This window comes from Epithele typhae (assembly GCF_022376455.1).
Source record: "Epithele typhae strain CBS 203.58 chromosome Unknown BXZ73scaffold_595, whole genome shotgun sequence".
NCBI lineage: Eukaryota > Fungi > Basidiomycota > Agaricomycetes > Polyporales > Epitheliaceae > Epithele > Epithele typhae.
The window spans coordinates 1-12,831 of record NW_025954786.1 but is presented as its reverse complement, the minus strand read 5'-3'; the positions used below and the strand labels follow the sequence as shown (position 1 = coordinate 12,831).

Here is a 12,831-nt window from a genome sequence, read left to right as displayed (position 1 = left end):
CGGGCGGAGTTGATGTGATCTTGACCCCGGCCGCTAGACCGGCTGCAGTGACCTGGACTGCCCGAGTGGAACGCCGCTGGAACCAAGCTATCCATTAGCACACTGCGAATACTGCAGGAGTATACACTATACCGGGGGTTGCTGCGGCGGCTTCACCGTTTTCTTGGTCGAACTCTCAACTGCCTTCCCGCCGGTAATCCCCTCGGTAGCCCCCGTTTGTCCGTTGCCGGGCAAAGTGGACGATGAAGGGCCAGAGTCTAAGGTGATCACCAGCATTCATTATATCGTAATTTACCCAGTAGTCGCTGTGACCGAAGCACGCACCATTGTCTACTGCTTTCCCTTCTTCTTCACTGGGCGTGGCATGGACCGGTCCGTTTCGGTTCCACCCAGCTTCGAGCGTCAGCTCCATCATATCGCAGAGGACATTCATGCGCTCGGGAAGGATCCTTTGAGGAGATTACTTGCGCCGCAACGCAATAGCGTCAAGGCGCTCTGCCCGAAATCATCTCCGCTGTCGAATTCCGGCGGAGGGGACTCCTCTCGGAAGTCGTTCGCTTGACGCGAGTCTCGGGCAAGGAGTCCAAACACCAAGCAGATCCTTTGCACCGAGACGCGGTCAAGATCCTCGCGGACCGATTGATCGCCGATCCAGTCGAGCAGTCGGACCATCTCTTGTGCGTCGTTGTAGAGATCATGGCCAACAAACCCGTGGACGTTAGCCCATGTTGCCCACGGAGCGGCTGGAATGGGTGGAATGTCCACCTTCGTCTCGAGCTATGATAGTGATATTATTATTATGTCTTCGGCACTGAAGTCGCCCACTCACCGCCTTGGCTACACGGGTCAGGAGGTTCTGGTACTGCGTCTCGGCGCACAAGCTCTCGAGGAACGGGACGACCCCGCCGGGTTTGACACCGTACGGTGCCGGACGCACCGCCGGAAGTACGGTTGTTCGACGCACAACCGGCGAACGGAGGCCTGACGGCGGTGGTGTCCTGACTTCGACGTACCCTGGGCCGTCATAGTCTTCCGACGCACCAGTGGGTGTCTCGTCAATACCGAGCGACTTCCGAACCTCATCACCGTCGCCATCCTCATCTTCTTCTTCGTTCTCCTGATCCTCCTTGTCGCTCGCGGTGTTGTCGTCGGAGTCGTCGTGGCCACCATCACCGGATCGGAGCTCGTCGAACTCATCCTCTTCCCGGTCCTCCTTATCAGCCTCCTCCTCGAAGAATTGTCTTCGTCGTCCTCGTCAGAAACAGTTGCCCTTCCTTTTCCACTTCTGCCACGCTTCGCCATCTTGCCCTTCTTGCGACGCGTAGGCTTACCGGTTTCGGTAATGTTGGTGGGTGCGTTCTCGGTGACGTCATCACAAAGGAGGGCTCGGTATTGACCCGGGATATGATCGGCAGTGGGCTTATACAGACCGCGCAAGAGGTGGAAGCGCCCTTCCGGAACTTGAAACACCTTCCCCGGCTCAGGCTCGGTGAAGTCTTCCGGTACCGGTAATGATGCCTCAGTCCTCAGGATGTGCGTAATCCAGTTCTTCTGAGCGATGACTGACATCTTGCTCATGCAGTCAAACTTGTCCTTGAATTCTGTCGTCAGGTATTCTCCCGGGATGTATTTTTCGAGTTCCAGTTTGATGGTGCTCCATGGGACAGAATTGAGCAAGACGCCGTCCCCAGTCGCGAGACCTATTGCCGAACTTTAGTTTGCAATACGCATCAATGATATTCACTGACTCAGATGAAGACGGAAAAAGTCGCAACCGTGAGCGTAAACATCCTTTGTTGTCATCTTCTTCCCATTGCGAGGAGAACAATATGGCTGCGGCAGACCATACTTGTATTCAAACGGGACCGTCGTTGAGCGATCCCGCCGCTGCCGACGAAAGAGGTTGTGATCACGGAGCGCCTAATATTACGGTAATGAGCGGTAATACACGGTAATGTGCAGAGTCTTTACCGGGGGGCCCTCATCGCCGGCCATGCCGAGGAGCCTACCGAAGGTCTCCAAGCAGGCCACCTTCGTGTTGGTGTCCCAGAGCTCGTGCTTTTGAAGCGCAGTAGCATTGTCAATGTACTGCGTGGTATCGTCGCTGAGAACGGAGTCAATACACATTAGTGGGGCGACAGAATTTTCTCACAAATGGGTATTGACCTGACCGCCAACAGCTGGGCGGGTTGTGTATACAAAGACCGCTGCACCACAAATACGGAACAAGAACTTGATAAACTCTTCGACAATGTGGACCATATTCTTGTTTGCGTAGCTAACCGATAATCAATACCGACGGCGGTACACATGCAAACCCATGCGTACTCTCGCTGAACGTCCGGAGGTGGCGGCTTCGTGTTGTACTCGGCAGCCAAATCCAGCCACTCCTCTTGCTCCTCCTCGTCGAGTAGCTTCCACATCTCCGCTGCCTGGCTGTTTTTCATGCCAAACGTCGCATCCTTGCCCGCCTGCTGTTCAACTTCTTTGAAGTTCTTACTGTACCAGAGGCCACGACCGGTGAACAACCTGAGACCGCACCAGTCCGGTGTTCCCTCCTGGCGGTCGGCAGTGTGGTTGCTGAACCACAGCGAACATTTCTGCGCAGATTGAAGAAAGAATTCTTGTTGGAATCACCTAGAGACTCACCTTTTGCACGAAGCCCGCCAAGAACGGGGCGTCAAGACCTCGCTGATGCAGAAAGACCTCCACCAAGTTCTTCTCAATTGTCCGGCGGGTTGCCGTTTGTGCAGGCTTCCACTTCTCTATCGCTTTTCGCATCTCCGAAACCTCGGACTTCTTCCACTGGAAATCTGAAAACGGGTCTTCGGGAGCGTTTTCGGTAGTTGACATTGCGCAAGCAGAGTGGGAAAGACGGCGGTGTGATGATCGAGGGAACGGTTGATGTGTCGAGGACAGTCAATCCATCTCAGACCCGGAATTTTTTGTATACATTTATTTGGTCCCGTTTCAACTCAGCGAACAGTAGGAGTATGTCTTTGCCGAGTCCTTGATATCATCGATACAAGCAAGCTTTCCCCTCGCTCGTCTGTTCTCTCAATCTGCCATCATGCCCCTCGCCAATCCCCAGCAAGCTCGAGTACTCAATACTACAACTTCGCAAACGTATTACACCAAGGACGGCCACAGGCGCACCAAGAAACGCAAGATCGACCCAGGCCCACCGGTTTACGCATCAGCCGGTGGCTCAGAGGACTACCGGAGCGGGGCCTCACGAGTGCCGGATCCGACCCCTCAATCAGACGCACGTGATGATGGAACCGCTTGGGAGATGCCCGAAGTTACGCAGCTGGGGCCCAGCGAGAAAAAATCCAAATACAAGGCAATTGTCTTCTGAGTTTTTGCCTCACTCTGCTCATACTCTGTGCAGAAGCAAGTGACCATGCATGAAGAATGGTTACCTCTGGCTCCAACGTTCTTGCGAAGACTCATCGAACGTTGGAAACCGGTAGAGCCGGAAGCCAAGTGCGAGTGCGGTGGGGTGTTGGCGTGGAGATGTCGCACGTGTTTGGGTCAGCCAATGTTTTGCTCCAAATGCTGCAGAAAGGCACATCTCCACCTCGTGCACCACCGCGTCGATTTTTGGGATACCGATCATTGGCGGCGCGCATCGCTATTCATCTGAGACTTCAGGTTCACTGCGGTCATGACGGCAGGCTATGTCCAAGTCTCATGGAACTGCCTCCTGGGGCTGTACCGGAACTCAATCTACCACCTATTGCTGACGACTTGGATTCGCTCGAGCCACCCGAAGACGCTGCCAATCTACCGATTGACGAGTATCCTGAAGATCCGGACGAGGAAGATGAGGACGACACAGTAGTCGGCGAAGAGGCCGGCATTGGATCGAATACCGGTCAAACTAACCACGATGCCGCCGGCAGTCCGTCCAGCACCGCTTCACCGGACGTACCCGTGTACCGAGGGGAGCGCATTCTCACGGTGGTACACACCACCGGCATTCAACGCCTGGCGTTCACTTTCTGCAAGTGCGCAAATGCAGATTCCGAGGCTGAGCAGCTGTTGCTTCGTGGATTCTATCCGGCGTCCGTGAAGCGTCCAGTCACCGTGTTCACGCTAGCCTGCCTCGACGACTTCCTCCTCACCAATCAGCAATGCAAAACGTCTCCATGGAACTATCATATGAAGCTCTGTCGCACTACCGATGGGGCGTTTTGGGGCTCCGTCCAGGTCAGTACCGATGCAGCGTAAGGAACAAAGCTGACACAATTTAAATTAGCTGGGCTACAAGGCTCTCCTCCGCACGTCCAGGCAATACCGAGTGCTGAAGTGGAAACTTCATGCAGGCATCGGTCATGAGGAATCGAATACCGAGAGGAAGCCCGGTGGATTAGCGATTGCCTGCTCAGCCTGTCCCCGGCCAGGAATCAACACACCCCCTGGCTGGGCCGAGAGTGCCGAAAGGTACGCCTCATTACCGAGGTGTAACCGGCTCGCTAATGATTTGATCAGCCGCGAATATCCTGCTTCGACAGCACACGACGGTAGCTTCAACCTAGAGCACATGGTGATGAGAAACCCGGCAGACAATGTATCTTTCGTCGACGGTGACCTGTACTTTGTCGCTCAAGAACGGTTTGACGCACATCTGAAGGACGCACTTACAAGGGCAAAGGATGAGGTATGTCTCGACCTACCGCATTGTCGGTGCACGACCTGACTTCGGTAAAGCGGGTTGCCGCAACGTGCAACGAGCACCGAGCCACCAAAGAGTCCCTTGGGGGCAAGGCCCATCTAGATGCAACGGGAATTGGTGCCTCTGCCTGCTCGAGGCATGGCTTCTTCATTCCACACACAGTCGTGGACTTTCAGCGCGGTGAAGCGTGAGTGATATTTCGGCCATGAACCTCGTACTGGTTCTTATACTGCCGGCAGCCAACGGAACATGGATTACTCGGTAAACTGGGCATGGAAGTGGTTCGCCGGCTACACGACTTTTGTCCTCATCTACGACATCGCCTGTCAGTACCACATCAACGCGCGCAAACGATTCGAAGCATCTCCGTTCCTGCAGTGGCCCATTGCCGCTACCTTCTTTTGGGCCATCGGCCAGTTCCACGTTCACGGCCATCAAAATCGGTGTTACGCTCGGCATTCGCTGAGCTTCGTTCCCAACGTCGGCCATCAAGATGGTGAAGTTGTCGAAACCCTCTGGAAGCCATTGAATTTTATTAAGGACAGTATTCGTGGGATGGCTACGTCGCATCGCAAAGAGGTTATCGACGCTCACATGCAAGATTCGAATTGGATGAAGCTCTGTCGTCTACGTAGGTCTCTTCCGGAAGTCATGTTCGGCAATCGGTACTTATCGGCCCGGCAGCGAAGTCATTGGTTGACAAGTGGGAGGAATCAGTGGAAGAGTACACTGCAGCAAAGGAGGCCTTTCAAGAAATTGACCGTGTTGCTAATGAGGAAGAGCGCGCCGAATGGAAACAGGAGATTCTCGATGCGCGAGAGGCACGCAAAACCGATGCCTCCGCCATGGACATTTTTACACCGAAAAAGATCAAACGTGAGTCTGATCTTAATAACTGCACACTTATATTCATTATACTACAGCGGCGAACAAGACGCAAGTCAGGACGGCTCTCTTGAACGGCGACACCACGCACACGGTATCACTCGAGAATCCGATTTCAGCGGACTTACTTGCATGGCTCTCATTGGGAATCAGTATAGACCGCCAGAGGTGAGCCAGTTCCGCACCACCTGAATATATCGGTCAAGGTCTCGGTATTCAATGATCGGTATTGCCAATGCCGAGGGTCCCCATCTCGCGTGTCGGTAATCACCACAGGCGCTCGACCGTGAAGTGGATAGGGCACATGTGCAATAATGCGTTTGGCAGAATGCATGCTGATTTATCATGTTCAGGGTGGTCATTGCGCGACTCGTTCGGGACTTGCGGCAGAGCTCTACCGACAAGGCGAAACTGACGATTTCGGAGAAGAGGCAACGGTTGTCATCGGACATTCGATCGTTCAATACCGACGCGACAAAGTATCTCAGTAACGCTCCTCCCCGGCTGGTCGTTGGCCCCGGGGATCTCGGCGAGGAATGGGATTCCCTCGAAGACTACGGGACTGACGCAACAGCGAACACGCCGCAGGCAACTGACTCCGGCAGTCCAGAGCAACTTCCCATTCTCATGCCGTCCTCACTCGGTATTCGGTATTGCAAGGATCACGGTCTGATAGACGTCGTCCTTGCGGAGCGAGAACTTCGGAAGGGAGAGATGAACGAATGTCTTTCCGGTGTTCGTGACGGGATTGACACCAAGTCCTACCTCTACTACGCTCGGGTTCGCAACGCCACTTCCGTCCGCAAATCTCTCCGCTCCTTTAGCGAGATCCGCACGGTCGACCACTCAGTAGCGAAGTATGTCCGGCTCTACATGCTTTCTCGCACTGCCCTCGCTGCCCTGTACGACCCGAACGACCCTGAAGATGTCAAGAAAAAATCGGATGATCTGGTCATTTACAAGCCCATCACGAAGTCCGATCTCACTGTCAACACCACGATCCTGGAAGCAACCACCAGGGGTGCTCGGAACAAGCACCCTTCATGGATCTGGACGTTTACCGGAACATCGGAAGAGGGCTCCACCTTGTACAATGATGAAAGTACGTTGCTCCGCCCACTGGTCATTAACACGCCTGACATCTTGTAGCCCACGAACAATGTGGCAGCGTGGCTACGAGCGAAAGGACCGTTGGTGGGAGAACCTGAATGCGCTTGACCTGGAGATGCTTTGCGTGGTGCTGGATTTTGCGCGGCTCAAGGAGAACTGGTTCCGCCGGGCCGTGTTCATGGCGGAGTCACCCTGCCATAAGTGTTACGCTAACGGACAAGCTCGCATGTGGGAGAGAAAGGAGAAGCAGAGCGCAGAGATGTTCCGCACCGTCCGTCTCGCGCATCCTAAACCTCTTCAGTAGATTAGACCCTGTATTTGGCTGTATAGACACATCTGCCTCGGTAGTGATTGCACGTATCCGGCAATGAACTCTGTGCCGACATTTCCGCTCTTCAGCGCGTTGCTTAATATCGGCATTCTCGGCATTCCGGTAACGAGGCACACAAAGGACAATGCGTCCATTTACACCTACCAATATACAAAGGTTTACGATTTACATTCCTATCCCATAATCTGACTTACTTCTTCTCCAGCTTCCAAGGTCTGGTCCGGGACAAGGCCATACGAGGTGTGGTTTCTATCAGGCCTAGTCAGCGAACACAAATATTAGGCCGATTACATCATACCGTCGGTGCACGTCGCCTCTTGTGCCGTTATGAGCTCTTCGCACTCAAACATGTTGTTCTGTTCGACGAATCCGCGGATCCGAACCATTTGACCAAACTTCGGGCGTGGAAATACCAATGACTAGACGAATATTATCAGTGCACATACAGCTTTGGGGTGTCAGCATTATATACCACATCATATGGGTCTAAGTCGACCTCTACCGATCCACAGCCGTTCACTGGGCACTCCAAGTATATTCTTGGGACAATGTCGGATATCTGTGTTTCAAGTGGTCAGCGGTGATCATCTTGGTGAGGAAAGCAACAGTGACCTCTACTACGCGGGACACAATTTCCACGTAGTATACACCGTTTTTGATCTTCAGGAAACACATGGTAGTGGGGGGATTGGTGATGTAGCAGTGGGACCCCTTGTTCGTTGATAAGGGCCGTATTGGCGCTCGGTATTGAAGGTTCGGTATTAGCTCCGCCTTCTGAATGCCGACAATCGGCTCCGTCGTCACTCTTCGGTGTTGATTTACTTATGTAATTGCATTCCCATACGAGCTTGTACGAGCTCTGGCAGTGTTTGCATCGCCGTGGGGTAACCACCGCACGTATGGCCTTAAAACAAGTCGGTATGTGCTCAGAACGTCTGTGGCTACGTACTACATGCATTTCCGCAATTCCGGTGCGTGCCGGCTGACGGAGCTCGTACGACCGTCTCGGACGGGGTACATGCTCGTACGAGCTCCGGCAGCGTTTGCATCGCCGCGGGGTAACCACCGCACGTATGGCCTTAAAACAAGTCGGTATGTGCTCAGAACGTCTGTGGCTACGTACTACATGCATTACCGCAATTCCGGTGTGTGCCGCCTTTGGGGAGCTCGTACGACCGTCTCGGACGGGGTACAGGCTCGTACGACTATCGAGGTTGTTTCCACCGTTGCGGGACAAACACCGCACATATGGTGACACAAGCAGCTGTTAAGTGCCGCGGAGGTCTGCGGCAATGTATTCCATGCGTTGATGGAGATGAATTGCGTGCCGGCTTGAGGGCCCCGAGTATGGGCCAGGATCTTGAGTCTGAGGAAGGATGGCCTCGGTAATGCCGGTGTAGGGTAGCACAGTGCTATTCGCATTGTTTGTGGTACGAATTACTACCTCTTTACATGTAGGGAAGCCGTGCAAAGGCCCTATGTAGGAGCCAAAGGTCTCCTCCAAAATACCTCGTACGACCGTTACGGACGGCTACATTACCGGAGCTCGTACGAGCTCGTATGGCCGTTACCGACGGCAACGCGGGCACCTCGTATGGGCGTTACCGACGGGCTACAGCACTGCCACCGAGTGCAACCCAAGCACCATTGGCCGAACATCAGTAACCGGCCTTTGGGCCCTGAGGCGCCCAATATTGGCCGAACAGCTAACGGCCTGACGGCCCCCAGATGCCCGATATTGGCCGAACACGGTCAACGACCTTTGGCGCTATTATCGGGGGTCCTGGTACATGCGTCGGGTTTATGAAGGCTAATGAAAGTAAGGTTGCGCGCACCCGAGGCGTGCGACACACTCACGATTGGCCCGCTTACACAGGTACGGTTGCGTCAGGGCGCTGCTCTCGGACTCGGTCAATATGCGTTTATCAGATACTTTACGCGCTGTAATTGCGCCATGTCGGATCCGTCGACAGCTTCCGTGAGTGCTAAGTACTGACCCTTTTCCGCCTCATCATTGCAGTCCATCCCGCAGCACTTGTTTCGAGACTAAGGCAAGCGCGATGTCTAAAGCAGACATGCATCGCTCTACTACATCTACGATGTTCTCACAGCGGAGCCGACACGCCGAAGCAAAAGGTTCTATGAATATCTCCGATGTCGGAACCTGGTCGGACCGCTCACTGCTCTCATAGAAACATGCTCTGCGCCACAGCCATGGACGACTTGCCGGTTTTCTTGATCTCTGTTTTCTTCTCACGTTCGTGCCTCAGCTGACAGTTCTAGTACCCCGCCGACGTCATGGGGTGGTTTCTTCGCGCGCGCGCATAGGGATATATCAGGCACGACAACGGAAGGACGAACGCAAGCCGCATAGCAGCTCTCGCCTACCTCTCACAGCGGAACATCATGAAGTTCACCCTCTCGACTCTCCCGATCCTCGCGGCGATGGCAGCCGCTGCCAGTGCCCGGTTCATCATCAACACGCCGTACGCGTCTTCCAACTTCCTCGTAAACGACGTCACACTAAGGGCTCTTCTTATGTAGGGCGCAGGCTCCGCAGTGCAGCGACACTCTGGTCACATGGGAAGGCGGCGTCGGTACGTGACGATTGGTACACCTTGGAGCGATCATTGCATTGTCTGACGCGTCCTTGATACAGCCCCGTATGATTTGGTAAGATCTATGTGATCCAGGGTTTTTGTTTCTCTAACAAGCGTACTATCGCGGGCGCATCTAGATGTACGTGCTCCGTGCTCCCTATCCTCGATTTTTGAATAAAATACTCACTGCGGTGTCACATAGAATCCGCGGTCCCCCAGGTACTTTCCAGCGGGCGTTCTTCAACCTGACAGGCCATTCGTTCGTGTGGGAGGTCGACCTCAACGCAGGTCAGCACCCGTTCTTCGTCCTCGCGAGCCACGGCAGCGGGCCGTCTGACGACTTCGCATCCAGGAAGCGTCGTCACTCTGGTTTTGGAAGATGCCACTGGCGCTGAAACCCAGTCGGCTCCGGTCACCATTAGCCCCAGCAGTACGTGCGGTCCTTTTGACAGTCGATAGCGCATCTGAAGGGGTATTTTCAGGCAACAGTAGCTGCATCTAACGACGCTGTTGTGTATAGTTAGGAGGTGCAACGCTTTGGCTCATATGCGCGACTATAAGTCTCCACTTTAGTGTTCTATCGCAGTCTGCTTGTCGTGCACGATCGCCCTTGCAGATCTGGTGTCATTAATGATTACACTCGCGTTACTTATCCGTGTATAGCGCCCTCGCGATTCAATTATCAGATAGGAAAGTACAAGTACCCGGCACTGTACGAGACCATGTAAGACGGCGATACAAGTCATTGAGAGAGTGCTAACAAGTGTAACATATGCAATGCGTAAGGAGCGTGTAATATATGAGCTGAAGGGAAGATCCTGAGCTAATGGGCGCAACGGAGACTGAACGAGTGGCGTGTTTAGAGCTGGGGACATGGCAATATGACCGCCAGAGTTGATGAATATGTCATACTGTAGATCCGTGCCGATGTCAAGCTCCACGTGCACGCAAACGGAATGTGCGTACCAGACATAGGTATTAGGACGGCCGAGAGACCCGAACATTCTCGTCATCCTCAGGCCAGTCCCCAAAGTCGTTCCGAAGGACCCGAATTTGCTCCAAGAAGTCGTCGTCGGTCAGGAGGTACCACTTCTTACGCTTTCCGCCACCTGGGTGCATCCGAATCACCGGGGGAGGATGGCCAGGAAACTGGGCCTTCGTGTGGTCGCGGCGGTAGAGCACGACCTGAATACCGGGTCCCTGGGTCTTCGGCGCAATGCGCGCGGCCATGCAGTGGAGGTCCCTCTCATGTGCGAACTCGTCGAAGTACCTGTTTACCTGGTCCTCGGGGTTACCCTTGGAGTGCTTGCACTCGACGCACAGGACGGGCTTCTTCGATCCGTCCCTGAGCTTGAGGTAGACCAGATAGTCGGGGATGAAAGACGGGCGTTGACCGGGGGCGTGCTTGGCGACAAGGCGCTGATACGAGTCGGTGGAACCAGCGCTGGCGGAGTGGGCGAGGCCGTCATCCACCACATGGCTGTCCTCCCCAGAGACCGATCCGTCGTCCTCCGAGCACGGGTCAACGTCCTGAGTCAGCCGACCATCAAGTGGAATCAGCTCCTGCCTTCCTGAGATCGAAGCGGAGGCGTTGTCGTCCGGGGTTGGTGTCTCGCCGAAGAGTTGAGAGGCAAGGTTCTCTGCAGTAGCCTCCGAGCTAGAACGAAGTAATCTGAGAACTCGAGCGTGAGGGTGTACGCCGTACCGAGCAGAGGCAGTAAACCAGTAGAAGAAAATCATGCCAAGCACTGATTCAAGGCCGCTCTCGTGGAGCGTCTTGAGGACGGACATCTCTCGAGCGGCTTCCCACAGCCAAGGTGCGACGCAGTCCTTGAGCTCTTGGACCGAGTTCTGGAGTCGCATGTGCGTCAGAAAGAATACTCGAAAGGCGTTATAAAGAACGCACCAGCCTGCGTGCAGATGGGTGGATTTCGAGGGCTGGGGCGTCCAAGAGCTGGGAGAGGACTTCGTGCAGATCCTTCTCCAAACCTTCCCGAGGCGAAGCGCTGTGCCAAGAAGACCCTCATCAATACGTAGTTCACCGCCATACACCTCTCACTGCTCACCGGAGTACCTGAAGTCGAGCGCATACGTAAGCGGATGAACAACTTTCAGAGTATCTACGGTTTGGTACTTACAATTAAGTGGATACATTCAATGAGAAGGGCGGTGGCATTCGCTCTCAGAGCGGCGTTGATAGAGACGGCCTTCGGTTCCGTGGGAGCTCGGGGCTTGCGGGGAGGCTGGAAAATAATGAACAACTTTGCTGTAACAAAATTCTGGACATCTGATTACTCACCGGGGTGGAAGGCGAGGGTTCTGGGGCGACCGTGGAATCTGCCTTTGCCTTGGAAGAACGGGTGACTCGAAGTACAACCTTTGGCGAGTGCATGCCACTATTGTAGCCAGGGATGCCACTCATATTTTTGACACTGTAGCCTGGGGATACCGCTCGGGTGGGCTCATATGAGCGGGCGCTCTGTAGCCCATATTCCCGCTCATATGAGGGCACAGCCACATGTATAAGCAAGCCCTATGCCACCTTTGTATGATGCTCTTACTACTGCTGCTGCTTTGTAGCTACTACATCTATATAAAAGGATGTACCCTGTGTTGCCTCTCATATGAGCCTGTCGCCTATGTTGCCTCTCATATGAGCCCGTCGTCTATGTTGCCTCTCATATGAGCCCGTCGCCTATGTTGCCTCTCATATGAGCCCGTCGTCTATGTTGCCTCTCATATGAGCCCGTCGTCTATGTTGCCTCTCATATGAGCCCGTCGCCTGCGTCCTAACTCATACGGGCACAGCGCTCATGTTGTGTAATATCTAGATGGCTACTACGTCTATTTAAAAGCATGTACCCGGTGTTGCCACTCATATGACCATGTAGCCTTGCATTGCCACTCATATCGGCCTGTTGCCTGTGTTGCAGCTGATATGTGCACGTCGCCTGCGATGCCACCCATATTAGCACGTACTGTTTGCCATAGGGTTTAACATGGCGTGCATGGGTGTTCAAACATTCAAGGACTACAGAGGCTTCTTGCTCGTTTGATTTTCTATCTGGGTGTTGCATGACCATCCATACAGGCCACAATACTGAGGCCATGCGTAACTGGGGCGATGGCATAAAGACTCCGGTGTACACGTAGGCACGCTTCTTTAGAAAGCACGTGTGATGGGCGCGGCTGATATGTATACAGGCCCTTGTTTCCCCCCTCTGCCC

At 54.1% G+C, this 12,831-nt stretch overlaps 4 protein-coding genes across 4 annotated transcripts; 2 read left to right on the top strand and 2 right to left on the bottom strand.

Annotated features, from left to right (window-relative positions):
• Positions 1 to 132: 132 nt before the first annotated feature.
• On the bottom strand, positions 133 to 2,853 carry BXZ73DRAFT_85721 (uncharacterized protein; the record flags this gene model as incomplete). Its single annotated transcript, XM_048024031.1, has 10 exons — positions 133 to 257; positions 325 to 393; positions 465 to 777; positions 830 to 1,251; positions 1,332 to 1,700; positions 1,749 to 1,920; positions 1,972 to 2,104; positions 2,153 to 2,278; positions 2,329 to 2,600; positions 2,650 to 2,853. Coding segments are annotated over 10 exons (2,205 nt in total), but the record flags the coding sequence as incomplete, so codon positions are not given.
• An 840-nt stretch (positions 2,854 to 3,693) lies between these two features.
• On the top strand, positions 3,694 to 6,977 carry BXZ73DRAFT_111633 (uncharacterized protein; the record flags this gene model as incomplete). The annotated part of the gene is made up of 9 exons (XM_048017407.1): positions 3,694 to 4,212; positions 4,262 to 4,446; positions 4,495 to 4,663; positions 4,714 to 4,865; positions 4,918 to 5,309; positions 5,363 to 5,554; positions 5,602 to 5,731; positions 5,917 to 6,651; positions 6,713 to 6,977. 9 exons carry the CDS (start codon positions 3,694 to 3,696, stop codon positions 6,975 to 6,977), a joined length of 2,739 nt encoding a protein of 912 aa, XP_047870483.1.
• A 2,433-nt stretch (positions 6,978 to 9,410) lies between these two features.
• BXZ73DRAFT_111632 (uncharacterized protein) lies at positions 9,411 to 10,332 on the top strand (the record flags this gene model as incomplete). The annotated part of the gene is made up of 7 exons (XM_048017406.1): positions 9,411 to 9,490; positions 9,549 to 9,601; positions 9,664 to 9,677; positions 9,742 to 9,754; positions 9,824 to 9,892; positions 9,957 to 10,034; positions 10,268 to 10,332. The coding sequence occupies 7 exons, from the start codon at positions 9,411 to 9,413 to the stop codon at positions 10,330 to 10,332; spliced, it is 372 nt and encodes a 123-aa protein (XP_047870482.1).
• Positions 10,333 to 10,582: 250 nt separating this feature from the next.
• Positions 10,583 to 12,026, bottom strand: BXZ73DRAFT_111631 (uncharacterized protein; the record flags this gene model as incomplete). The annotated part of the gene is made up of 6 exons (XM_048017405.1): positions 10,583 to 11,261; positions 11,310 to 11,455; positions 11,511 to 11,610; positions 11,671 to 11,678; positions 11,743 to 11,847; positions 11,904 to 12,026. 6 exons carry the CDS (start codon positions 12,024 to 12,026, stop codon positions 10,583 to 10,585), a joined length of 1,161 nt encoding a protein of 386 aa, XP_047870481.1.
• Positions 12,027 to 12,831: the final 805 nt, after the last annotated feature.